The 26,723-nt window shown below is 42.7% G+C and overlaps 1 protein-coding gene across 2 annotated transcripts in view; it reads left to right on the forward strand.

The window, feature by feature from the left end:
* LOC139380953 (FERM, ARHGEF and pleckstrin domain-containing protein 1-like) overlaps window positions 1-26,723 on the forward strand; it is a 110,200-nt gene that overhangs the window by 46,597 nt on the left and 36,880 nt on the right. Inside the window, exons 3-13 of one of the 2 annotated variants that reach the window (XM_071124141.1) lie at window positions 14,788-14,889; window positions 15,034-15,076; window positions 17,138-17,216; window positions 19,420-19,517; window positions 19,973-20,087; window positions 21,452-21,599; window positions 21,983-22,078; window positions 22,208-22,374; window positions 22,589-22,657; window positions 23,164-23,242; window positions 23,515-23,725. In XM_071124141.1, coding sequence (XP_070980242.1) covers window positions 14,788-14,889; window positions 15,034-15,076; window positions 17,138-17,216; window positions 19,420-19,517; window positions 19,973-20,087; window positions 21,452-21,599; window positions 21,983-22,078; window positions 22,208-22,374; window positions 22,589-22,657; window positions 23,164-23,242; window positions 23,515-23,725 — 1,207 coding nt within the window. The remainder of the gene's footprint in view (window positions 1-14,787; window positions 14,890-15,033; window positions 15,077-17,137; window positions 17,217-19,419; window positions 19,518-19,972; window positions 20,088-21,451; window positions 21,600-21,982; window positions 22,079-22,207; window positions 22,375-22,588; window positions 22,658-23,163; window positions 23,243-23,514; window positions 23,726-26,723) is intronic. The other variant, XM_071124142.1, reaches the window with a different exon arrangement.

Genomic DNA, 26,723 nt, shown 5'->3' on the forward strand with positions numbered 1-26,723 from the left:
CTCTGTTTTATTGTTGGGCATCTTTTTGAGTTCAATATCATTACATTTGAACAATTTAATGTCCATTGTTTTAGAGACAGCCATGTACGCATTAATGAATCAATTACATAATAATTTTGACTTTGCAATCTAACTACAAAACAACATAATGGTAATCATTTATTTGAATGGTAAATCTCTATTGATAAACTGGGTAAATCAAGATGTAGCACAGGTCTATTCACAATACAGGTGAAGAAGAGTGAAAGACCAATGGGTGAAAGGGAACACATGTTCAGTTGCACAACTGAATGCATTCAACCCGAAAATGTGTCTTCCACATTTAACCCCTCTGAATCAGTGTGTGTCATGCATGGAGTTATTGAGCTTGTTTTAACTGATATCATGAGGCTACAGATGATCAACACTCCCTTCCATTTAGGACTTATTTTATTGGTAACTGCTATGAGAAAATTATATTTTATTGTTACTGATCAACAACATTTGCTTAGAAGAATCAATCTCTTGTTTTCTAAAAGTGGGCACTGTAGACCTTATCGTGAAATGCTTACTTACAAGCCTTTAATGCCGTTTTAAGGGAGAGGTTGTTATTGGACACTGATGGGCTGAAAAATAAGTGTTAAGTAAAAAATAGATAAATAACACTATATTATGTATTACTTATTTATTTATATATACACTAATAACAGGCTATATACAGGGGGGTACCGGTACAGAGTTAATGTGTGGGGGCACAGGTTAGTCGAGGTAATCGAGGTAATATGCACATGTAGTTAGAGTTAAAGTGACTATGCATAGATAATAACAGTGAGTAGCAGCAGAGTAAAAGAGGGGGTAGAAGCTTGGGGGTAGAAGCTGTTATGAAGTTTTTTGGACCAAGACTTGGCGCTCCGGTACCGCTTGCTGTGCGGTAGCAGAGAGAACAGTCTATGACTAGGGTGGCTGGAGACTTTGAACATTTTTAGTGCCTTCCTCTGACATGCCTGGTATAGAGGGTCCTGGATGGCAGGTAGCTTGGCCCCAGTGATGTACTGGGCCACAAGCACTACCCTCTGTAGCGCCTTACGGTCGGATGCCGAGCATACCAGGCGGTGATGTAACCGGTCAGGATGCTCTCGATGGTGCAGTTATTGAACTTTTTGAGGATCTGGGTACCCATGCCAAATCTGTTCAGTCTCCTGGGGGGGGGAAGGTGTTGTCGTGCCCTCTTCATGACTGTCTTGGTGTGTTTGGACCATTCTAGTTTGTTGTTGATGTGGACACCAAGGAATTTGAAGCTCTCAACCTGCTCCACTACAGCCCATTGATGAGAATGGGGACGTGCTCGGTGCTCCTTTTCCTGTAGCCCACAATCATCTCCTTAGTCTTGATCACGTTGAGGGAGAGGTTGTTATCCTGACACCACACAGCCAGGTCTCTGACCTCCTCCTTATAGGCTGTCTCGTTGTTGTCGGTGATCAGGCCTACCGCTATTGTGTCGTCTGCAACTTAATGATGTTGTTGGAGTCGTACCTGGCCATGCAGTCATGAGTGAACAGGGAGTACAGGAGGGGATTGAGCACACACCCCTGAGGGGCCCCCGCGACCAGCAACAATATATTATATCAAATGACAGTCAACTTTTTGTTGTGTATTTGTATGCAGATCTGGATCGTGTACAACATTTTAAACACAGCATTCCCCTTAAAGATGTTGAGAGCCTTGAGCAGTTCATTCATCTGTCAATTAGCTTATTGATTGCCTTGGCAATGTACTGTGGTGTGCTTAAAACTATTCATAATGTGTCTTAGAGCATCTAGGATCAGTTTTGCCTTTTTTGATCATTATGAATAATATCATATAGACAGGGGCAACCTGATCCTAGACCAGCACTCCTACTTTGAGGCGCTTTATGAATAGCCTAGGTCAGAGATTTCCTCTGCTATTTCTCTTGGTGGCTTGTCCCATGCGTGAGTCAAACGGGCCCTTGTGGGAGCTGAGGTGGAGCCGATTTATTATGGTGCCCAATTATAACACCTCACTGCACCGCCATTACAACAGACCTTTTTACAGCAAGGGTCTTAAACCTTTTCTTGCCTAGGGACCCCCGCCCAGGCAAATCGGCAACCCATGGACCCCCTTTATATGTAAGCAACAGGTTGAATAACCCCGTTTTACGGCATTGAATCCGCCCATAAAGTTGTTGGAAGTGTGTAACGAGAATGGCACCTGATGAAGATATTCAGAAAAAAAATTCAATGGCGCATCACGTTCGCTGATCGACCATTTTAATGGAATGTGATTAGCTTGTTCTGCGGGATGGCTAACAGCAGTGAAACTAAATATCCTGTCTGTCTGTGTAACTTCAAAGAGAAGAGTAAGAGAACAATGATACGATCCTGTTATCACCCCTACAGTGGTGGTGGTGTCTCTCTCTGAATAGCTGTCTCTACAGCAGAGAGTCAGGACCACACAGCACAGGGGTGGATGAGACCATTTGACATCTATGTCACTGTCATTCTCTGTTTTATTGTCATTTCGCTTTCTAGACATATCCAGAGGGGAATAATAGACAAATGTCAGTTGCTGCTGAAGCAAAGCGTCCTCCACAGAGTGACTGGCTTCGGGAATATTTGTGTCTGGCAGTTTAAGTCAAGCAGCATGGTGCCTGATTTTCAAGTGTACTGAAGAGGATTAAGGGATGAGAGGGGAAAAGAGGGCCAGCCTTTCGCTAATTCCAAACTTCTTTAGAAACCCCCTGCTCCTTTGGGTCTCCCTTGATGTCAACGAAGCTCTTACTTTGTGCCCGCACCCCTTGACTGTTCCCTTATTTTGGATAGAAGTAAAGTCTTGACTGTTCCCTTATTTTGGATTGAAGTAAAGCCTTGACTGTTCCCTTATTTTAAATAGAAGTAAAGCCTTGACTGTTCCCTTATTTTGGATAGAAGTAAAGCCTTGACTGTTCCCTTATTTTGGATAGAAGTAAAGTCTTGACTGTTCCCTTATTTTGGATAGAAGTAAAGTCTTGACTGTTCCCTTATTTTGGATAGAAGTAAAGCCTTGACTGTTCCCTTATTTTAAATAGAAGTAAAGCCTTGACTGTTCCCTTATTTTGGATAGAAGTAAAGTCTTGACTGTTCCCTTATTTTAAATAGAAGTAAAGCCTTGACTGTTCCCTTATTTTGGATTGAAGTAAAGTCTTGACTGTTCCCTTGTTTTGGATTGAAGTAAAGTCTTGACTGTTCCCTTATTTTGGATAGAAGTAAAGTCTTGACTGTTCCCTTGTTTTAAATAGAAGTAAAGTCTTGACTGTTCCCTTATTTTGGATAGAAGTAAAGTCTTGACTGTTCCCTTATTTTAAATAGAAGTAAAGCCTTGACTGTTCCATTATTTTGGATTGAAGTAAAGTCTTGACTGTTCCCTTATTTTGGATAGAAGTAAAGTCTTGACTGTTCCCTTATTTTGGTTAGAAGTAAAGTCTTGACTGTTCCCTTATTTTGGATAGAAGTAAAGCCTTGACTGTTCCCTTATTTTGGATTGAAGTAAAGTCTTGACTGTTCCCTTATTTTGGATAGAAGTAAAGTATTGACTGTTCCCTTATTTTGGATAGAAGTAAAGCCTTGACTGTTCCCTTATTTTGGATTGAAGTAAAGTCTTGACTGTTCCCTTATTTTGGATTGAAGTAAAGTCTTGACTGTTCCCTTATTTTGGATAGAAGTAAAGCCTTGACTACTCCCTTATTTTGGATAGAAGTAAAGCCTTGACTGTTCCCTTATTTTGGATAGAAGTAAAGCCTTGACTGTTCCCTTATTTTGGATTGAAGTAAAGTCTTGACTGTTCCCTTATTTTGGATAGAAGTAAAGTATTGACTGTTCCCTTATTTTGGATAGAAGTAAAGCCTTGACTGTTCCCTTATTTTGGATTGAAGTAAAGTCTTGACTGTTCCCTTATTTTGGATTGAAGTAAAGTCTTGACTGTTCCCTTATTTTGGATAGAAGTAAGGGAACAGCCTCTTTCTTTAATGAATCATCCTCATTTCATTAAAGCCTCTGAAAATTCTGAAAAGAAAGCATCCTCATCGTCCTCTTCCTCAGACTCACCTTCCTCCTCCTCATCTCCATCTCCCATCCTGACCACCTGCCCTTTCTCTCTAGTTAGGGCTTCCCCCCAGCACCATCCATAGCATTACCACCATCCATAACATGACTAGGCCCAGCCTCATCTACACCACTATCCATATCATGACTAGACCCAGCCTCATCTACACCACCACCATCACATCACAGCACTACAGCATGACTTGGCACGTTGACTTTGATTTCCCCCACTGGCACGTGTACCCTCACCTTGTCTACGGCCTTTATGTGGGCACGCAAAGATCTAATGCCCCAAATCCCCACACTCATAGCACTGCAGACTATCTGTGCTGGCAAACCCCGCGTGGAGACCCCTTCCCATGCCTCACTTTAAAATGTACATTTAAGAGTTGCTCATTTGTTATTCAGAAACATGAACACTTGCCTCGGGAATCAAACAACATACTTAACGGTATCTGCCTGAAAACCTGTCGACAGTACACGCAAAACCGCTAGCAAACTTCCCAAAACGACTCAGCTCTTTCCGGATTTGATCACCGTAATAAACGGAGGCAGTTTGACTACTACAACTCTTGTCGGAAGAGGAGAAATCGGCACCAACATGTCCCTTACTGACTGACAATGAACAGACAAATGCATGCAATCATGTAAGACACCTGCTTTTTAGCATGACCTTTGTCATTACATGATGATGCCTCCTTTAATCCTCTGTCTATGTTGATGTCATAATGCATCCCTATAGTGTTACTTTGCATCGCTGCGTTGGTAAGCACAACACAGTGAGTCAGAGACAGACAGTGAGAACGACAGTGAGACAGACACAGTGAGACAGACACAGTGAATCAGACACAGTGAATCAGAGACAGACACAGTGAGTCAGAGACAGACAGTGAGACAGACACAGTGAGTCAGAGACAGACACAGTGAGTCAGAGACAGACACAGTGAGTCAGAGACAGACACAGTGAGTCAGAGACATACACAGTGAGTCAGAGACAGACAGTGAGACAGACAAAGTGAGTCAGAGACAGACAGTGAGTCAGAGACAGACAGTGAGACAGACAAAGTGAGTCAGAGACTAATTCTCCTGGTTCTGCAGATCAGGATAAAAATGTCAGCTGCCAAGCTTGATGTTTGCTGATGCAGTGTGACCTTTTTTTATAGGAAGGTTTCTGTACCGTACTGTGTCGAGGGTATTGGACCAGAAATCATCATAGGGAGGTTTCTGTACCTTTCTGTGGGTATGGGACCAGAAATCATATGTGTGTGACACATGAGTGTTTGTGTGAATATATGTGTGTTTGTGTGTGTACTGTTTGTGTGTGTGTATTATACTACTGTACTGTATGCAGAGTGATGGTGGCTGTGCCTTGGCAGTGATCAGTCACTGTGACTCATGGGCTTCATTAATGACTGGAGTTCTTATTGTGTTGGTGTTGGCAGTGGTCACAGATGGCAGGACTATTACACCAGTCCAGTGTGCCTCTGCTTTTCATCCAGTTATCCTCTACTCAGCTCTACTCTACTTAGCTCTACTCAGCTCTATTCTACTTAGCTCTACTCTACTCAGCTCTACTCTACTCAGCTCTACTCAGCTCTGCTCTACTCTGCTCTACTCTACTCAGCTCTGCTTTACTCTGCTCTACTCTGCTCTACTCTGCTCTACTCTGCTCTACTCTGCTCTACTCTGCTCCACTCAGCTCTACTCAACTCTACTCAGCTCTGCTCTACTCAGCTCTACTCAGCTCTAATCTGCTCTACTCCACTCTATTCAGCTCTACTCACCTCTACTCATCTCTACTCTACTCATCTCTGCTTTGCACTGCAGCTCTGAATGAGACCCACCAAGAGACCACCACTGAGACACTCTTAATCCTCTGTCCGTCCCTTAGAATGTACATCCTCTGTCTGTCCTTTAGAATGTCTATCCTCTGTCTGTCCTTTAGAATGTCTATCCTCTGTCTGTCCTTTAGAATGTCTATCCTCTGTCTGTCCTTTAGAATGTCTATCCTCTGTCCGTCCCTTAGAATGTATATCCTCTGTCCGTCCCTTAGAATGTCTATCCTCTGTCTGTCCTTTAGAATGTCTATCCCCTGTCTGTCCTTTAGAATGTCTATCCTCTGTCTGTCCTTTAGAATGTCTATCCTCTGTCTGTCCTTTAGAATGTCTATCCTCTGTCTGTCCTTTAGAATGTCTATCCTCTGTCTGTCCTTTAGAATGTCTATCCTCTGTCTGTCCTTTAGAATGTATATCCTCTCTCTGTCCTTTAGAATGTCTATCCTCTGTCCTTCTGTACTTAGCACCTCCGAACAGTGTCGGCAGTCAATCTCTATTGTGTTCACACAGCAAAGACCTTGAAAGTGGTCAGCCACTCAACCTTGTTAAAATACTCCACACCAGAAGGTGGCAGTAGTGTGGTTTGGCGACGCAAATCTGTACGTATTGCATTATTCGAGATTCCAAACTATCTGCGCTAATGTACTGATAAGTACCTATCTATCGGCAGTGAGGTTCTTGGTGTGTGTCATGCTTTAGAATGTCTGTCCTTCACTCTAACCCCCACTCCTCACCCTCTGTCTGTCCATTAGAATGTCTATCTTTCACCCTGTCCCCCACTCCTCACCCTCTGTCTGTCCATTAGAATGTCTATCCTTCACCCTGTCCCCCACTCCTCACCCTCTGTCTGTCCATTAGAATGTCTATCCTTCACCCTGTCCCCCACTCCTCACCCTCTGTCTGTCCATTAGAATGTCTATCCTTCACCCTGTCCCCCACTCCTCACCCTCTGTCTGTCCATTAGAATGTCTATCCTTCACCCTGTCCCCCACTCCTCACCCTCTGTCTGTCCATTAGAATGTCTATCTTTCACTCTAACTCCCACTCCTCACCCTCTGTCTGTCCATTAGAATGTCTATCCTTCACTCTAACCCCCACTCCTCACCCTCTGTCTGTCCATTAGAATGTCTATCCTTCACTCTAACCCCCACTCCTCACCCTCTGTCTGTCCATTAGAATGTTTATCCTTCACCCTGTCCCCCACTCCTCATCCTCTGTCTGTCCATTAGAATGTCTATCCTTGGGCCTCCCGGGTGCCGCAGTGGTCTAGGGCACTGCATTGCAGCGCCAGCTGTGCCACCAGAGACTCTGGGTTTGCGCCCAGGTTCTGTCGCAGCCGGCCGCGACCGGGATGGCCGTGGGGCGACGCACAATTGGCCTAGCGTCGTCCGGGTTAGGGAGGGTTTGGCCGGTAGGGATATCCTTGTCTCATCGTGGGATATCTTTGTCTCATCCTTGACTCCTGTGGCGGGCCGGGCGCAGTGCATGCTAACCAAGGTCGCCAGGTGTACGGTGTTTCCTCCAACACATTGGTGCGGCTGGCTTCCGGGTTGGATGTGCGCTGTGTTAAGAAGCAGTGCGGCTTGGTTGGGTTGTGTTTCAGAGGACGCACGGCTTTCGACCTTCGTCTCTCCCGAGCCCGTACGGGAGTTGTAGCGATGAGACAAGATAGTAATTACTAACAATTGGATACCATGAAATTGGGGAGAAAAGGAGGTAAAAAAAATGTTTTAAAAATGTCTATCCTTCACGCTGTCCCCCACTCTTCATTATGCACTATATTCTAGTAGTGATGTACTATATTCTAGTAGTGATGCACTATATTCTAGTAGTGATGCACTATATTCTAGTAGTGATGCACTATATTCTAGTAGTGATGCACTATATTCTAGTGATGTACTATATTCTAGTAGTGATGTACTATATTCTAGTGATGCACTATATTCTAGTAGTGATGCACTATATTCTAGTGATGCACTATATTCTAGTGATGCACTATATTCTAGTAGTGATGCACTATATTCTAGTGATGTACTATATTCTAGTAGTGATGTACTATATTCTAGTGATGCACTATATTCTAGTGATGCACTATATTCTAGTGATGCACTATATTCTAGTGATGCACTATATACTAGTGATGTACTATATTCTAGTGATGTACTATATTCTAGTAGTGATGTACTATATTCTAGTAGTGATGCACTATATTCTAGTGATGTACTATATTCTAGTAGTGATGTACTATATTCTAGTGATGCACTATATTCTAGTAGTGATGCACTATATTCTAGTAGTGATGCACTATATTCTAGTGATGCACTATATTCTAGTAGTGATGCACTATATTCTAGTGATGTACTATATTCTAGTGATGCACTATATTCTAGTAGTGATGCACTATATTCTAGTAGTGATGCACTATATTCTAGTGATGCACTATATTCTAGTAGTGATGCACTATATTCTAGTGATGCACTATATTCTAGTAGTGATGCACTATATTCTAGTGATGCAATGTATTCTAGTAGTGATGCACTATATTCTAGTGATGCAATGTATTCTACTAGTGATGTACTATATTCTAGTGATGTACTATATTCTAGTAGTGATGTACTATATTCTAGTAGTGATGCACTATATTCTAGTAGTGATGCACTATATTCTAGTAGTGATGCACTATATTCTAGTGATGCACTATATTCTAGTAGTGATGCACTATATTCTAGTGATGTACTATATTCTAGTGATGCACTATATTCTAGTAGTGATGCACTATATTCTAGTGATGCACTATATTCTAGTAGTGATGCACTATATTCTAGTGATGCAATGTATTCTAGTAGTGATGCACTATATTCTAGTGATGCAATGTATTCTAGTAGTGATGCACTATATTCTAGTAGTGATGCACTATATTCTAGTAGTGATGCACTATATTCTAGTAGTGATGCACTATATTCTAGTGATGCACTATATTCTAGTGATGTACTATATTCTAGTGATGTACTATATTCTAGTAGTGATGCACTATATTCTAGTAGTGATGCACTATATTCTAGTGATGCACTATATTCTAGTGATGTACTATATTCTAGTGATGCACTATATTCTAGTAGTGATGCACTATATTCTAGTAGTGATGCACTATATTCTAGTAGTGATGCACTATATTCTAGTAGTGATGCACTATATTCTAGTAGTGATGCACTATATTCTAGTAGTGATGCACTATATTCTAGTGATGCACTATATTCTAGTAGTGATGCACTATATTCTAGTAGTGATGCACTATATTCTAGTGATGCACTATATTCTTGTGATGCACTATATTCTAGTGATGCACTATATTCTAGTGATGAACTATATACTAGTGATGTACTATATTCTAGTAGTGATGTACTATATTCTAGTGATGAACTATATTCTAGTAGTGATGTACTATATTCTAGTAGTGATGCACTATATTCTAGTAGTGATGCACTATATTCTAGTGATGTACTATATTCTAGTGATGCACTATATTCTAGTAGTGATGCACGATATTCTAGTGATGTACTATATTCTAGTAGTGATGTACTATATTCTAGTGATGTACTATATTCTAGTGATGAACTATATTCTAGTAGTGATGCACTATATTCTAGTAGTGATGCACTATATTCTAGTAGTGATGCACTATATTCTAGTGATGTACTATATTCTAGTAGTGATGTACTATATTCTAGTAGTGATGCACTATATTCTAGTAGTGATGCACTATATTCTAGTAGTGATGCACTATATTCTAGTGATGTACTATATTCTAGTAGTGATGCACTATATTCTAGTGATGTACTATATTCTAGTAGTGATGTACTATATTCTAGTAGTGATGCACTATATTCTAGTAGTGATGCACTATATTCTAGTAGTGATGCACTATATTCTAGTAGTGATGCACTATATTCTAGTGATGTACTATATTCTAGTAGTGATGTACTATATTCTAGTGATGTACTATATTCTAGTGATGAACTATATTCTAGTAGTGATGCACTATATTCTAGTAGTGATGCACTATATTCTAGTAGTGATGCACTATATTCTAGTGATGTACTATATTCTAGTAGTGATGTACTATATTCTAGTAGTGATGCACTATATTCTAGTAGTGATGCACTATATTCTAGTGATGCACTATATTCTAGTGATGTACTATATTCTAGTGATGCACTATATTCTAGTAGTGATGCACTATATTCTAGTAGTGATGCACTATATTCTAGTGATGCACTATATTCTAGTGATGCACTATATTCTAGTGATGTACTATATTCTAGTGATGCACTATATTCTAGTAGTGATGCACTATATTCTAGTAGTGATGCACTATATTCTAGTAGTGATGCACTATATTCTAGTAGTGATGCACTATATTCTAGTGATGCACTATATTCTAGTGATGCACTATATTCTAGTAGTGATGCACTATACTCTAGTGATGCACTATATTCTAGTGATGCACTATATTCTAGTGATGCACTATATTCTAGTGATGAACTATATACTAGTGATGTACTATATTCTAGTAGTGATGTACTATATTCTAGTGATGAACTATATTCTAGTAGTGATGCACTATATTCTAGTAGTGATGCACTATATTCTAGTAGTGATGCACTATATTCTAGTGATGTACTATATTCTAGTGATGCACTATATTCTAGTAGTGATGCACTATATTCTAGTGATGTACTATATTCTAGTAGTGATGTACTATATTCTAGTGATGTACTATATTCTAGTGATGAACTATATTCTAGTAGTGATGCACTATATTCTAGTAGTGATGCACTATATTCTAGTAGTGATGCACTATATTCTAGTGATGTACTATATTCTAGTAGTGATGTACTATATTCTAGTAGTGATGCACTATATTCTAGTAGTGATGCACTATATTCTAGTAGTGATGCACTATATTCTAGTGATGTACTATATTCTAGTAGTGATGCACTATATTCTAGTGATGTACTATATTCTAGTAGTGATGTACTATATTCTAGTAGTGATGCACTATATTCTAGTAGTGATGCACTATATTCTAGTAGTGATGCACTATATTCTAGTAGTGATGTACTATATTCTAGTAGTGATGCACTATATTCTAGTAGTGATGCACTATATTCTAGTGATGTACTATATTCTAGTGATGTACTATATTCTAGTGATGCACTATATTCTAGTAGTGATGCACTATATTCTAGTGATGCACTATATTCTAGTAGTGATGCACTATATTCTAGTGATGTACTATATTCTAGTGATGCACTATATTCTAGTAGTGATGCACTATATTCTAGTGATGCACTATATTCTAGTGATGCACTATATTCTAGTGATGAACTATATTCTAGTGATTAACTATATTCTAGTGATGCAATGTATTCTAGTACCAAATGCAGAAAACCCAGGCTACTAACTTAGATTTCCTGATTCTCTGGTTCTGTGGAGAGGTCTGATACTGCAGGTTCACAGCTGTTGAGGCTGCAGCAGCAGGACCTTGGCAGGCCGGCAGCAGTGTGGGTGAGTGGGTGTTTGGCTGGTGGATGCTCTGGTGGCCTCTAGCCTCTTTCTTCCTGTGCTCTCACCTCCACCATATGAAAACAGCTGGTCCTCTGTGGTGGGCACTGTAGCTCCCTTACATCCTGTAGTTAAGAGGGAGACTCGTGTAGGGAGAGAGAGCAGGGAACCAGAAAGCTATGGAGAGGGAAGCTGGCTATGGTGGTGCTATATTGGACAGATGTCATTTAAATATTGTTTTATTTTATTGAGGCAATTGACAGTTTAATTAACACTGATATAAGTGAGTGTAATAATGCAAAACATGAACCTATTTCCCATGGGTCAGTAATGAGGATTGCCCTCTTGTGATTGTAAGAGGTCACTACATACAGGAATACAGGAAGTAGAGAAAGTCTTAGTTCCAATGACTGCCCTTATGTGGAGATGGACGGAATGAGGAGAGGGAGAAAGCTTGGTGAACAAGGAGAGGAGTACGTGGGTGGAGGAGTGACAGAGTAGAGAAGGTGAAGAGGGTGGTGTAGATTGTAGAACGATAGAATGGGGGGTGAAGATTGTAGAATGAGAGAATAAGGGGAGAAAGGGGGGTGAAGATTGTAGAATGAGAGAATACGGAGAGAAAGGGGGGGTGAAGATTGTAGAATGAGAGAATAAGGAGAGAAAGGGGGGTGAAGATTGTAGAGGGGCGGGACTGTTACTATAAACACTGGCATAACTGTGCTACGTTCTGCTCCGGTGAAAACCGTTCAAAAGAATGCAGCTTGGTTAAACAGCTCAACTCCCCTGCCTGTCTGCTATGCTTCTGTCTTCTTAGGGGTTTTCCAGCAGCTCAACTCCCCTGCCTGTCTGCTATGCTTCTGTCTTCTTAGGGGTTTTCCAGCAGCTCAACTCCCCTGCCTGCCTGCTATGCTTCTGTCTTCTTTTCCAGCAGGACATGTGCCTTTAACTGCAGTCCCTGACATCCCTTTGTGCCTCTAAATGTGACCCACCACCTCGATTCAGTCTTATGTAGCAACATTTTTTAATTTTTTTTTATTTTTTTACATTGGATAAAAGTAGAGACTCTGAGCTAGAAAATTGTATATTAAAAAATTGCATTTGAAGAACAATGGGAAAATAATTCTGCTTTGAAAGTTAACTTTGTAACCCCACTTTTAATAAAAAATGGCCCTTAAATGTTTTGGTACACCTACTGGAGAGCTCTTCTTTGTCTATACCTATGCATCATTGTTCACACCATCTTAAGACTGAGCCCCACCCATCTCTAGTAGTGTAGTAAACAACCAAATATAGTAACCTACAATAAGGTCAAACTCCAGGTAAAAATACACTTTTTCTAGTCCTTGGCCAATATCCTAATCTGACTTTGAAAGTGTCCAGGTAAAACATATTTTATTCATATTTTATCATTAGATGCTCACCCAGACACTTGTCTAAATTGATGGGTCATGTGAAAGAAATTCTATAGCTAGCCACATGAAATGCTGTAGTATGAATCTGCAGGTAGCTAAAGCTAACTAAGTTCAATGCTAGCTAGCTAACATTTGGCCATAACTAGCAATGCAAATGGATTTCTGAGATACAAATAATATTACTACACAGATCAAACACGTAACGTTCGCTAGCGAGCCAGCAAGCTAACGTTCGCTAGCAAACAGTACGCTTTAACTTGCAATGGATATGACTTTGACAAAATTTGAAACGTATAATATCTGAAAATGTAGATACTCTTACCCATATACATGGATGAACGCTTCATGACAGCATTTCTTTTTGGTACATTTTTTATTTTACCAGGTAAGTTGACTGATAACACATTCTCATTTACAGCAACAACCTGGGGAATAGTTACAGGGGAGAGGAATGAGTCAATTAGAAGCTGGGGATGATTAGGTGGACATGGTGGTATGAGGGCCAGATTGGGAATTTAGATAGGACGATAAGTGCCATGGGATCTATAGCGACAACAGACACCTGTTTAATGTCCCATCAGAAAGGGGCATTGGAATAATTTTTTAGACCAGAGGAAAGAGTGTCTTCTCCTGGCCCTCCCATCCAGGACCAACCCTGCTTAGCTCCAGAGGCAAGCCAGCAGTGGTATACAGGGTGCTGCTGGCGGTTTGTAGCTAGCTACAGCTTGATTGACTCGTTGTTGTGTCAAGGACTCACACTGACCTCATGCAGAAAGTAGTCCATCACAACTTTATCCCAATGATCTTTGTCGATAACGCCTGCTAAATTCTGTTGCAAAAGGAGCAACACTTTTGTAGATCTCCAAGGCTAATGTTATATCTTTCAAAAAAATTGTATAAAAATCATATTTAAAAAATATATATTAAAGTGCCTCTCCTGTGAAGTAATGCCGTGCGACATACGCCTAGTTTCATGAAACGTGTCATAAATGAGTCGTTTTTTTTTTCAAAAGTCAGGGAAGCTATAATGGGTTGCCTTGGTGTTGGCTGTGTATGTTCCCATGGGACAGGAAAAGAAGTAGTGGGCGAAAAACAGCCAGATGACCATCTCTGACCTAGACTTGATGGAGGAATGGACTTCCTAGGTGAACTGGGTTGCCACTAGATCAGCTTCAAAGAGCACTGTGCCATCGTCAGTCCCCATGGTGATACTGGGAACAGGGAGGTGGTCACAGGGACAGTCCCACCCCCCCACCCCCCACTCTGTCTGCTCCTCTCAGTGTCCCACCTCTCTGGGCCTCCATAAGAGGAGAGGAGGGGGAGGTTTTGAGCAATCTTCTGGGAGTGAAGGGAGGGGAATGGTTTCTATGGAGCCACCCACTATCCATGCAAGCAGTCATATTGCACTCAGTCACTACTGCAAATGTCTCTGTTGTTTGTCTGTGGCATTCCTCTTGATCCACAATGTCCTAGAGGGATTTTATTTTTAACTAGGCAAGTCAGTTAAGAACAAATTCTTATTTTACAATGACAGTGATACAGCTCAGGATCAAACCAGGGTCTGTAGTGACGCCTCTTAACACTGAGATGCAGTGCCTTAGACCGCTGCGCCACTCGGGAGCCCCTAAGAGGTGTTGAGATCCAGTCCTGAATGTGCTCTTGTGATCGCTGATCCTTGATTAAACTTGCAGATAGACTTTGCCGAGGGGATTTTCTGTGAAATGTCATCAGAATGAGTCTTTAAAACCGAGGGACAATATCATCCATAGTCTAAGTACACATTTATCATTGAGTGATTGAGCTGGTGAATGCCAGCCAGCCCACCATACAGTCAATAGGTAATTCACTACTGCACCAGGTATTTCTCTAACTTACCATGTACGTTTCTGTCTTTCACAGCAAAGAGCCTCAGGCAAGGTGTTGTTTGACCTGGTGTGTACCCACCTGAACCTCGTTGAGGGAGACTACTTCGGCCTAGAGTACCAAGACCACAAGATGATGGTGAGTGAAGAAATAGACACAGTCCTTAAGGGTTGTTTCTGGACTGGGTGTTAGCTTGTATCTTCTTCATGTGTTAGTGTAGAAGCCTTGAATTCATCTCTCTATGCTGACTAAATGGGGCGTTTGTTTTCCTTATGTTCACAGGTTTGGTTAGACCTCCTAAAGCCTATTGTCAAGCAACTGAGACGTAAGTACGCTGACTTCATTATATACTTTTACATGGCTGGCAATGGACAGTACATGCTTCATTTGCTTCAACTAACACTGGTGGTATGGTTGCTAACAGAAGAAAATGAATCAAACCTTACAAAGAAACATGAAATGTCTTTGAAAGTAGACAGTTAGGGGACTTAATTTAGTTGTAGAGGAAGTCTCAACACCCTGTCTCGTCCAAGCAAACTTAAAGTGATGCTCCAGGACTTTTTAAAATCATTTCAGCTAGTAGTTTTGAAAGTGGTACCTGTTATTTGTGTACCACTTGTCATCCAATTGTGTACTACTATCAAGAACTGTCTGTGTAGGGTTCTTCAAAGAACTCCCTGCATATGACTCTACCTAGAACCCTATGACTGGTTCTGCCTAGAACCCTCTATGATGGTTTCTACCCAGAGCCATTTTATCTTTGGCGGGTTCTTCTTCGAACCCCCTATGAAGGGTTCTACCAAAAACCATTTTATCTTATTAACCTTTTAACATGTCATTTTTTTATGAGAATACATTACAAGGCCTTTCATTGAGGGCATAGTTATTCCTTAACACAGTGGTGTTAGGAATCTCCTGGTTTACAGGCCACGTCAGGCCTTCAAGTCACGTTATGCGGACTTGCAACGTGGTATAATTCCTATTGGAATCCAACCAGAATTAGGATAGCCAACAAGTAGAATTGTTAATCACCCACAACTGCATTTAGATTGACTGCCAGGGTAGGGAGCGTTGAATACTGAGACTACCTCAATCATCTAAACTGGAACAACCATCTCAGTTAACGGGTGGAATAAATGTAGATACTAATAGATTGGATTAGTTTTGAATACTGTGTGTTGTTTATCTTTATGTAGCATAACATTTCTCAACCAATCAATGTACATGCAAAAACACAGATATTACAGTAAAACAAACCATTCTTAAAAGCTTCCTGAAATAAAGCATGTTGGGAAATATGAAATCTTGCCTTTGGAAAAATCCTTCTTGCCCTGCAAAGTATCATCAAAAAGAACCCTTTCTTCCAAAAAAGGTTCTTAGGATGTTCAAGGTTCTAGGTAGACCCCTTTGCCTTACAAAGAACCCTTGTCTTCTAAAAAGGGTTCTTCTGATCAAAACAGTTCTTGGTAGAACTCGATCCCTCCGCATAGAATCCTTTTGGAACCATTTTTTCTAAGAGTGTACCATTCCTCGTTCAAAGGCATCCTCACACATACACAATCCATGTCTCAATTGTCTCAAGGCTTAAACATCCTTCTTTAATCTACACTGATTGAAGTGGATTTAACAAGTAACATCATAAGGGATCATATCTTTCATGTCGTGGAAAGAACAGGTGTCCTTAATGTTTTGTACACTCAGTGTATATATTTTTGCAATTTGTATGATATGTTACGAATCTGTCGTGCTTAAGAACCCAAACTACATCTTTATTCACACACAGAGACCATCTATCTTCCAGACTGAGGCTCGGCTGTTAAAACTTGTACATCTTGAGTCATAAAGCTTTCAAGTCTTCTGGAAGACTGGCTTGCTCATCTACAAACAAGGGTTTGTGGTGCATAAGAACAAGTACACTGCTTGTTATGATCTCATTGGTCAGTGAGACAAAAGCAAAGGAATCATAGAGATCCGGTTCTAATTCCTAATTCTATGATAGGAATCTCCAGATAATGTGTTTAGAATGTGTTCTCTAATCCTATGATAGGAATCTCCAAATCTCCAGATATGTGTTTAGAATGTGTTCTCTAATTCGATGACAGGAATCTCCTGACAATGTGTTTAGAATGTGTTCTCTAATTCTATGATAGGAATCTCCTGACAATGTGTTTAGAATGTGTTCTCTAATCCTATGATAGGAATCTCCAGATAATGTGTTTAGAATGTGTTCTCTAATCCTATGATAGGAATCTCCTGACAATGTGTTTAGAATGTGTTCTCTAATCCTATGATAGGAATCTCCTGATAATGTGTTTAGAATGTGTTCTCTGTATCTTCTTGGCTGTGACTCCTCCTCTATAACTAAGCCATTATCTCACACCCACAGGGCCCAAGCACGTAGTCCTGAGATTTGTGGTGAAGTTCTTCCCCCCAGACCACGCCCAGCTACTGGAGGAATTGACCAGGTAAGACTAAACAGATAGAAGCCACTTCAGACAAACCCTCAGTCTACAAAAGCTCAGCTATAGGGTTTCCTCATCAGCCGGTGCTTAAAGCTCAGCTATAGGGTTTCCTCATCAGCAGGTGCTTAAAGCTCAGCTATAGGGTTTCCTAATCAGCAAGTGCTTAAAGCTCAGCTATAGGGTTTCCTCATCAGCCGGTGCTTAAAGCTCAGCTATAGGGTTTCCTCATCAGCAGGTGCTTAAAGCTTAGCTATAGGGTTTCCTCATCAGCAGGTGCTTAAAGCTCAGCTATAGGGTTTCCTCATCAGCAGGTGCTTAAAGCTCAGCTAGAGGGTTTCCTCATCAGCCGGTGCTTAAAGCTCAACTATAGGGTTTCCTCATCAGCCGGTGCTTAAAGCTCAGCTATAGGGTTTCCTCATCAGCAGGTGCTTAAAGCTCAGCTAGAGGGTTTCCTCATCAGCCGGTGCTTAAAGCTCAACTATAGGGTTTCCTCATCAGCAGGTGCTTAAAGCTCAGCTATAGGATTTCCTCATCAGCAGGTGCTTAAAGCTCAGCTATAGGGTTTCCTCATCAGCAGGTGCTTAAAGGTCCAATGAGGCTGTTTCAATATCAAATCATTTTCTGGGTAACAATGAAGTACCTTACTGTGGTTGTTTTTCATTAAAATTGTAATATAAAAAAAAGAAAACAATAATAACTTCTTAGCTAAATGCAATTTCTCGAGCAATAATTTAGCTAGGACTGTCTGGAAGTGGTATGAGTGGGGAAGGGAAAACTGAAAACTAGTGTTATTGGCAGAGAGGTTTGGAACTCTCTTTCTTATTGGTTTATTAACTAATATACCACCTGGTGATGTCACCAGACAGGCCAAAACTCCATCCCACCAAAACAGGCTGACATTTCAGTCTGTCTTTACAAACAGCTCTTACACTAAAAGGGCATTATCATCATTTTCACAATTTCACAATATTATTCCAACCTCATAGTGTGGAAATATGCAGGTAACTGCCAAAATAAAAGACACACCAAGATAAAGTGTCTTAATAGGGCGTTGGGCCACCACGAGCCACCAGATCAGCTTTAATGCGGCTTGGCATAGATTCTACAGTGTCACCATTCTTCCACAAGAAATTCCATAATTAAGTGTTTTGTTGATGGTGGTGGAAAACGCTGTTTCAGGCGCCTCTCCAGAATCTCCCATAAGTGTTCAATTAGGTTGAGATCTGGTGACTGAGACACACACACAGACAGACAGACAGACAGACAGACAGACAGACAGACAGACAGACAGCCTTTAAACCCCCTGTGCTCCTTTGAGATCCATCTGTCAGAACTGATATCACTGATATCTTCTTCTAGTCATGGTAGCCAAAATAATGGGCAACTGGGCATTTTATACATGACCCTAAGCATGATGGGATAGTAATTGCTTAATTAACTCAGGAACCACACCTTTGTTGGAAGCACCAGCACCTGATACTTTGTATCCCTCATTTACTCAAGTGTTTCCTTTATTTTGGCAGTTACCTGTATATAAAACACAGAAAAATCTAAAATGTTATTGTCCTGGGCCTTTAATAATGTCTTTTGTATTCAGCTGACAAGCTGTCGACACGGTCTGGTGCATAATCTGGTACAGTATACTGACTGCTCAGCACACAACAGGCTATCAGCAGCTATATTATCCAGTTTCCATTAGAGTCAGTCATTCTCAGGTCAGTTCTGTGTATTGAAATGACTGCGATGTCACAGAATGTGAATGCTAATGTAGAAGTGACCAATGTGTTCCAGCCTCCCACAGATTTGATATTTCTGCCTCGGCCATTTAATTCATGTCATCCATGTTTTACGCCTGCCATGTTTTTAACGTAGCACCTTCGTGTGATCCTGGTTGTTACCATTGGACTAATGTTTTTATGATGTATATTTACTCGTGGTATGATAACGCCTCGACCCTAAAGAAGGGTGTAACAGTTGATATTGGATGGGGGTAAAGACACTCGTCCTGTTATGATGATGTTGCTCTGTAATCCAATTGTCTTTGTTTTCATGCTGCAATATGTACCTGTATGGATGACCTGACCTACGAGTGGTTCCTCTGTTGTTCCTCCCTCCTGTGTTGTCGCCTGACAGGTTTGGATGTTAACCACAGACGATCATCCCGTCCACTCTCTTCTAGCCTTTCTCTTTGTCCCGTCTTGTCCAGGTACCTCTTCGCCCTGCAGATCAAGCATGACCTTGCCTGTGGACGTCTGACCTGCACCGACAGTAGCGCGGCCCTGCTGGTCTCCCATATTATCCAGTGTACGTCTCACTGTTACTTTCCCTGTGGCTTCACACAGCCTATAGGATCACAGAGCCAATAGACCATATACATTTGTAGGAAAACAGAACCTCCTTCAAACTGTGTCAAACAGGATGTGGTGCAGCATCCCAAATTGAGAATCAGTGCATTGCCATGGATAGCTTTTTCTTTTGTCTTTCTCTGAATTAATGAAATGTGGGAAGACACTGAGAGAGAGCTTTTTTGAAAAAGCCATCTGCTCCTCAGACTGGACTCTCATGCTAGAGGGAGCTGTCAGAGTGTAACCGAAGAGAGGGAAGAGGCATGGATGAGGATGAATCTATTCTAATCTATTCTGTTTAGGGATATATGCAAATAATCTGCATTTTTTTTAATCAACCAGCAGTGGTGTAGATCCTTTACACACTGCACACAATGTAATGCAATGTCCTAACTTTAACCCTTTGTTCTCCAGCTGAGATTGGGGACTTTGAGGAGAGTCAGAGTCGGCAGCACCTCCTCAACAACAGCTACATTCCTGACCAGATGGCTCTGATGGACAAGATCATGGAGTTTCACTCCAATAATGGGTGAGTAGCTCCTCTATAACTGATGTGACAGCTCTGGAAGCAGGCCTCTGAACAGGACAAGGTAGATAAAGACCTCAAACGTACACATCCCAAGGTGTCAGTGTGTTAACTGACATGTTTTTTTTTTATCATGTTAAGACTCGGCAAAGCCCCCTGGGCTGGTTGAGTGGTTAGGGCCTGGAGGTGAACGTGTCCATGTCTGCTTTATCAGAAAAACTACTTGGGTCCCCAGAAAGGTCTGCGATCTACATGGACCACAGCCTAATGAGCAACACGCCAGATTTCAGCAGAGAAATGGCTTTTCTTTTTTAAACCCTTGTCACTGAACAGGTTGGCACAAGGGAAATGGCAGCTCGGACTCATTCTTCTCCTTCTCCCAGGATTTCTTTCTATTGTCCGTTTCCTAATTAGCTAGTTCCGCCCTCCTTGGAGAACATATCCCACAATCCCCTTAGTGCCTTCCTCATTGATGCAGCAGGTCAGGATCACATGGCCAACCCTTTCCTCACCCCCAGTCCTCCACGGTACACTGGTGTCACCCCCAGTCCTCCACGGTACACTGGTGTCACCTCCAGTCCTCCACGGTACACTGGTGTCACCCCCAGTCCTCCACACTACACTGGTGTCACCCCCAGTCCTCCACACTACACTGGTGTCACCCCCAGTCCTCCACGGTACACTGGTGTCACCCCCAGTCCTCCACGGTACACTGGTGTCACCCCCAGTCCTCCACGGTACACTGGTGTCACAGCAGAGATGGGTGCTCACCAGGCAGCTGACAAGATGAAAGGAGCTCCGTTAGATTTGACTGCCCTCCCTGACTTGTTCTTTTTCTGTATTTTTAGCTGATAACAGTAACCACAGTTTTCCTGGCAGGGAGCCATGCTCAGAGTTGCATCTAGAATGAACTACAGCCCACAGGAAACAGGACAACTTTTTCACAGATAAGAATTAGGGAAGGGAGTTACTATGCAGCTTTGTTTCTACCCAGACCTCGGTGGTGTCAGCTGACTGCGGGAAAAGATTGACTTGTGGCCTGGTCTCTCACCTCAATTGTAGTATTTTAGTGGAAGATATTATTCAAATTTAAAGTAACATTTTTCGTTAAGAGCAGTCATGTTCAGAAGTCCAAAATGGAAGTCAAATGTAACTGTTTGTGGACCCCTGGAATTCTGACGCAACCCACCTTAACTCCACCTTGCCGTGATTCTGAAACTTATGAGAGACTTGTATCAGACCGTGTCCCAAAACCCTATTCCCTATTTAGTGCCAAGGGGCCTGGTCTAAAACAGGACACTAAATAGAGAATAGGGAGCCATTTGGAACGGTATCCTTGACCCAGACTGCTCTCTGTGTGCATGTAGGGGTCAGACACCAGCAGAGTCGGACTACCAGCTGCTGGAGGTGGTACGCAGACTGGAGCTGTACGGGGTTAGACTACACCCTGCCAAGGACCGCGAGGGCAGCAAGCTGAGCCTGGCCGTGGCGCACACTGGTGTCCTGGTCTTTCAGGTACTACTTTACGGGTCTGGACGGAGCAAGAGCATTTCTACACCGCCGTTTCTCATTAGAAACCCACAGGATGTTTAATTATATGTTTGATGTAGGTGAATAGCAAATTGGTAGTAAATGATTAACCAGCTTGGGTATGCCACAATGTAAGATGCTTGCAGCTGTCCCATTTTTCAGCCGTTCCACTTTGAAGTGACATTTTGATGACAGGCTTTTGACGTGCAGGACATTTTCTCTGTTCACAGATCTACTGGGTTTAAGAGCTAGCCAGTTCTATTAGAGGAATGTGGAGCTGATGTTCGATGACATGATGAGATGAACAGGCAGATTTGTGTTGCGTGTCACACTCCATGTTAAACCTCTGTGTTTTTCATCCGCTGCAGGGACACACCAAGATCAATGCCTTCAACTGGTCCAACGTGCGCAAATTAAGCTTCAAGAGAAAGCGTTTTCTCATCAAGCTCAGACCAGACCTGAACGTATGTCATATGGCCATAGCCCTTAGCATGATCCACGATTCATATCCATGTAAATATCACCAATGCCTAAAGCCTTCAACCCTAAGTTTCCATTGATGTGTGTTACATATATATGTGTCCCCTCCGCAGCAGAGCTCATACCAGGACACTCTGGAGTTCCTGATGGGTAGCCGAGACTGCTGTAAAGTCTTCTGGAAGATCTGTGTGGAATACCATGCCTTTTTCCGCCTCTTTGAGGAGCCCAAAGCAAGGCCCAAGCCTGTCCTCTTCACCCGAGGCTCCTCCTTCAGATTCAGGTAGAACATCTGGCCCCTTGAAGGCACCTGGGGCCACACAATAATAAACCATCTCTGTCTCTCTGGACACAGAGGATAGCAGGTTCGATGAAAAACCAGTCAGTGCCTCAGTTTCAATCTCATTTCCTATCTGTCACCTGGACAGAACTCCTCCAGCTCTACTCTAAGTTTTCTGACCTCAATCATCTCCCTTGCTACTTCTCTCTCTCCACAGCGGTCGGACACAGAAGCAGGTGATTGATTATGTGAAGGACTCTGAGTTTAAGAAGATCCCGTTTGAAAGGTAAAGACTTCATGGTGGTGTTTTCTTTTTAGACCTACAGTAGCAGTCAAAAGTTTGGACACACCTACTCATTCAATAGTTTTTCTTTATTTTCTACTAATTTACTACATTGTAGAATAATAGTGAAGACATCAAAACTATGAAATAACACATGGAATTATTTCGTAACCAACAAAGTGTTAAAACAAATCTAAATATATTTTAGATTCTTCAAAGTAGCCACCTTTTGCCTGATGACAGCTTTGCACACTTTGTATTCTCTCAACCAGTTTCATGAGGTAGTCACCTGGAATGTATTTTTTGGGTTAGTACATGATTCCATATGTGATATTTCATAGTTTTGATGTCTTCACTATTATTTTACAAACGTAAGAAAATAGTTGTTGTTTTTTTAATTGAAAAACCCTGCAATAAGTAGGTGTCCAAACATTTGACTGGTACAAAGAGAGAGACTGTGTGAGGGTTACCAGGTGTATAACATATCCACTTTCTGTCATCCTCTTCAGGAAACACAGTAGGGTCCAGCACAGCAGAAGCCGTCCATCTCCGCTGTCTTCCCCTCACTCCCCTCAAGTGCCAAAAGAAGTCAGTGGCTCCTTCGGTGTTCCCACACACACCGTCCTTTAGAGGCTAACGTGCTGAGCGCCACTTTGTGGAACTGTCACTCTCTATATGATAGCCGACCCAGCATGTCTTCATCTAGAAACACTATGAATATGAAATATACTGCTTAGAATATACAGTTAATAATTGAGTAGACGGAATAACTAATCCATACCACACAATAACTCAATTTCCTTGTTTAACTGTTAAATATAACCTTCAGCCCTCTGTTCTCTGTTCTCCGTACTCCACAGAGTGTGAGCGGTGCTCCAGGAGACAGAGCGGAGGTGGACTCTCCACCCCACCGTCACTGGAAGGAGTCTGTGAACGCTGAGGACCCTTCAGCCCTGCGGATCAGAGGCAGCCCTTCCATCCAGAGGAACGTGGGACACGGCGAGGACAGGCCAGGTCCTGGGGCAGAACCAGGCCTACCGAGGCAGCCCCACCCAGACCATCTGAACACAGGTCCAGCCTCCCAGGGCGCTAAGGGCAGCACCTCCTCCATCCCCTACATTGACTGCAGTGATATAGATAGTGAATATGACATGGCCAAGGGCCGGGTTACCAGGTCTCATCCTACTGACAGCCATGGGGAGGAGGCCGTGAGTCCCCACCGTGGCAGTATAATAAACGAGCGGGAACTGGCTCTGGGTAGGATGAGGTACAGAGAGTCCCCTTCCTCCCCTAAACCCCCCCTCAATATGAGCTGTGAGTTAGATGAGTCGGCCAACCTGTCGTTCTTCGGCAGTGGTCCGCCCCGTGGCCCTCTCCATAGCACTATGATGGAGGAGTTGGGGGCTGGTGGAATTGGGGACCAGCGTAGTAGCAGCCCCCTGACGGTCTGCCTGTTAGGCTCTAAGAGCACCACCTCCAGCCCCGTCACCTTCCACCGAACCGGCTCACTCAGCCACGCTGAGCAAAACGGTCACGGCTCCAGGCCCCCACGCTGGGACGACCAGGGTCACAGGGGGTTTAACAGCCAGAGAGGCCATGGGGGGCCCCAAGACCAAGGTCAGGCCCCATCCCACTACGGCAGCTATTCGCCCATCGTGGCCCGCTCGCCACACTTACAAAAGCTCCACAACATGCGTAACCGTTCCGACACAGACCCCTTCGTCCTGAGCCGGCATCAGGCCACCTCCACGCCCTCCCACGATCCCCGGCCTGTCACCTCCCGTATGGCTGCTCTGGAGCGCCGCGTAAAGGCCAATGGCTTGTCTGCCCCTGGTCAACCCAAGCCCAGTCCCATACAGAAGCTGTACAGCCATGGTGGCGTAGACCACATAGGGACTGTTCAGATGATTGACGGCTCCACCAGCAGTGGCACAGAGTCCAGTGACTCAGAGACCGAGAACACCACGGGCAGCTCCAGCAGCCACCCGCTGACCTACGGTAACCCCGTGGCCGTGGGGTTCAACTACCCCTCCCCCATGCCCAGGAACAAGTACTCCTTTGGGAGCCTCCAGCTGGATGAGGAGATGGAGGAGGATGGCTGCCTTAACTTTAGTGACGAAGACGGGGCACAGGTGTTCAGCTGTTAGGCTAGCCCAGAGGAAAGAAGTTCAGAGACCTGCTCCACGGTGGCATTGGCTCTGGTGGTTAGCATGGGTGACAGCTATGCCAGTCTGTGTGAAGGGACAGAAGTTACTCAGAAAGGGTTGCTTCGGGGGACTACTAACTCTTCTGTCTCTGTGCTGCCAACATGGCACTAACTGAGTATACAGTATAGTCTGCTCAGCCATGAGCCAGCCTAACACTCTGTTTCCCATTGGGTTGCTTGCCCTTTAACTGAGAGAGAGCGAGAGAGAGAGAGAGAGAGAGAGAGCGGGATGAAGGCTCTCTGTCCTCTTCTGTTCTACCCTTAGGTGGTTAACCTTTCCTGTCTGTTCTGACTGTATTGGTGTCTATACACACACACACACACACACCAGGTGGTTCTCAGTTAGAGACATCATCGTTTTCTAGTGCCACGCCTTTTTAAAGACCACTGTACAGCAGTGTGAATCAATCCAGTGGAAACCCCCTGATGCTCTGTATCTAGCTGAACTTTTGGGATGAAGTCGAGGGAATACTGTTTCTGGAGATGCAGAGATACAGTACCAGTCAGGGGTTTGGACACACCTACTCATTCCAGGGTTTTTCTTAATTTTTTTAAAACTATTTTCTACGTTGTAGAATAATAGTGAAGACATCAAACTATGAAATAACATATGGAATCATGTGGTAACTCAAAATGTGTTAAACAAATCAAAATATATTTTATGTTTGAGATTCTTCAAAGCAGCCACCCTTTGCCTTGATTACAGCTTTGCACACTATTGGCATTATCTCAACCAGCTTCATGAGATGGTCATCTGGAATGCTTTTCCAACCGTCTTGAAGGAGTTCCCACATATGCTGAACACTTGTTGGCTGCTTTTCCTTCACTCTGCGGTCCAATTCATCGGGATGGCGTATCGCTGCAGAATGCTGTGGTAGCCATGCTGGTTAAGTGTGCCTTGAATTCTATATAAATCACAGACTGTGTCACCAGCAAATCACCCCCACACCATCACACCTCCACCTCCATGCTTCAGAGTGGGAACCACACATGGGAGATCATCCATTCACCTACTCTGCGTCTCACAAAGACACGGCGGTTGGAAGAAACAAATCTCACCTTTGGACTCATCAGACCAAAGGACAGATTTCCACTGGTCTAATATCCGTTGCTCGTGTTTCTTGGCCCAAGCAAGTCTCTTCTTATTATTGGTGTCCTTTAGTAGTGGTTTCTTTTCAGCAATTCAACCTCTGAACAGTTGATGTTGAGATGTGTCTGTTACTTGAACTCTATTTGGGCTCTGGGTCTTCCTTTCCTGTGGCGGTCCTCATGAGAGCCAGTTTCATCACAGCGCTAGATGGTTTTTTGCGACTGCACTGAAACTTTCATTCTTGAATTTTTTTGCATTGACTGACGTTCATGTCTTAAAGTAATGATGGTCTGTCGTTTCTCTGTTCTTATTTGAGCTGTTCTTGCCATAATATGGACTTGGCATTTTACCAAATAGGGCTATCTTCTGTATACCACCCCTACCTTGTCACAACACAACTGATTGGCTCAAACGCATTAAGAAGAAAATAAATTCCACAAATGAACTTTCAACAAGGCTAATTGAAATGTAATCCAGGTGACTACCTCATGAAGCTGGTTGAGAGAATGCCAAGAGTGTGCAAACCTGTCATCAAGGCAAAGGGTGGCTGCTTTGAAGAATCTCAAATATAAAGTATATTTTGACTTTTTTTGGTTACTACATGATTCCATGTGTTATTTCATAGTTTTGATGTCTTCACTATTATTCTACAATGTAGAACAAAATAAAAATAAAGATAAACCCTTGAATGAGTAGGTGTGTCCAAACTTCTGACTGGTACTGTATGTTGTTCTGCGAGCGGACTGGACTTGCACACTCAACGTGGAATCTAC

The sequence above is a fragment of the Oncorhynchus clarkii genome, chromosome 22 (assembly GCF_045791955.1).
Source record: "Oncorhynchus clarkii lewisi isolate Uvic-CL-2024 chromosome 22, UVic_Ocla_1.0, whole genome shotgun sequence".
In the NCBI taxonomy this organism is placed as follows: domain Eukaryota; kingdom Metazoa; phylum Chordata; class Actinopteri; order Salmoniformes; family Salmonidae; genus Oncorhynchus; species Oncorhynchus clarkii.